Here is a 1,462-nt window from a genome sequence, read left to right on the forward strand (position 1 = left end):
GAGGCCCTCCCTGAGGGGAAGGGCCTCCCCCGATAGTGCTGAGCCTGAGCCTTGAGAAGGGCCCTTCCTGCGGCCCCTGAGGGGAAGGGCCTCCCCTCCTAGGCTGACGGGGCTCCTGAGGAGAAGGATCCACCCGTCTGCACTATGCCCCTTGTCCCCGTTCCCTTCCTGAAGGTGGAAACGTCTCTGCTCATTCTTTCTCTCTGCCAGTGGAAGTCGCCACCAAGGCCAACCCCTGGGATGGGAAGACGCTGAAGCCCGAGAGCGTACGATCGCAGCTGGACACGTCCCTGGAGAGGTTGAAGAGGACGAGCGTGGAGCTCTTCTACCTCCATGCTCCTGACCACGGGACCCCAGTGGAGGAGACGCTGCGTGCCTGCAATGAGCTGCACAAAGAAGTAAAGTGGGAAGTCCAAGCCTGGACCACATCTTGATCCCCTTCCACCACCTTTTCAAACCAGGGCTCCTTGTCATGCCCTTCTGCAGCGCTGGGTTTACGCAATGCTGGAAAGAGGGAGCGCAGATGACCAGGGCAGAGCCAAACAACTGACCCTCCACTGCACGTTCACGTGCTGCACTTTGTTCTCCAAAGCTCTTGGAAACGTCAGAGCATTTGGACTTTGCTTTCAGCCACATTAAGTGACCAGGTTCAGATTAGCACTGTAATGGGTGAAGGAGAATTCCTGAACTGCATTAATCTAATAGTGCCCTTTAATATAAAACAGAGGAAATGTTTTCGGCAGGTCTTACAATTCCTAGTCATCTAGAAGGGGTGGACAGGGGTGAACAGAGAACTCAACTAAAATTCAGCAACTGTCCTCCTCACCGCATGCATCTTGCACTGTCTGGGTATGAAGGACCTTTTAAACTCTGCAGCTGAATGCCCTCCTCTTCCTCTGCAGGGAAAGTTTAAAGAATTCGGTCTGTCGAACTACGCAGCGTGGCAGGTCGCAGAAATCTGCACCATCTGCAAATACAACAAGTGGGTGATGCCAACCGTGTACCAGGTGAGGGACTGCCGTGGGTCCGCGAGTCTTTTGTGGAGGTGGAGCTGAATGGAACGGAAAGAACACGAGGGTTCAGCTCAGAGCAGCCTGTGGGTGGTTCCCTGTGTCCTTACAGTCAGGCTCCGCGGGGAAGGGGCTGGGAGCCCCAGGGCTCAGAGCAGCCCCCAGTGTGCCAGGTAGAAGCAGAAAGGGAAGCTGCTGCTGCAGGTGTCTGGGGAGTCCCTTCAGGACACGCGTGGTTAGAGCTGAGCGAGGGCAGTTCTCTGAAAAAGCTGAGTACGCGCTTGTTGCTTGAGTCAGTGTCTCCCTTGACACGGAACTTTCTGCAGCATGTGCAGTTCTTTAGAGTCTGTTCCTAGGCAGATAATAGCCCCCAGTGACCTGGAGCTGCTCTCCGGGGTAAGTCTGCCAGGAAGAGGCTGCTGTGGGCGCTCCCTGTCCTGAGCTGATGTCTG

The 1,462-nt window shown here is 55.6% G+C and overlaps 1 protein-coding gene across 1 annotated transcript in view; it reads left to right on the forward strand.

The window, feature by feature from the left end:
- Positions 1 to 210: 210 nt before the first annotated feature.
- Positions 211 to 1,462, forward strand: part of LOC104493720 (aflatoxin B1 aldehyde reductase member 2-like) — a gene marked incomplete at its 5' end in the record, with an annotated part of 3,115 nt that continues 1,863 nt past the window's right edge. Inside the window, 2 exons of the mRNA XM_010136448.1 lie at positions 211 to 398; positions 903 to 1,007. Of these exons, the coding sequence (XP_010134750.1) occupies positions 211 to 398; positions 903 to 1,007 (293 nt within the window). The remainder of the gene's footprint in view (positions 399 to 902; positions 1,008 to 1,462) is intronic.

This window comes from Buceros rhinoceros, unplaced genomic scaffold (genome assembly GCF_000710305.1).
Source record: "Buceros rhinoceros silvestris isolate BGI_N320 unplaced genomic scaffold, ASM71030v1 scaffold20915, whole genome shotgun sequence".
Classification (NCBI taxonomy): Eukaryota; Metazoa; Chordata; class Aves; order Bucerotiformes; family Bucerotidae; genus Buceros; species Buceros rhinoceros.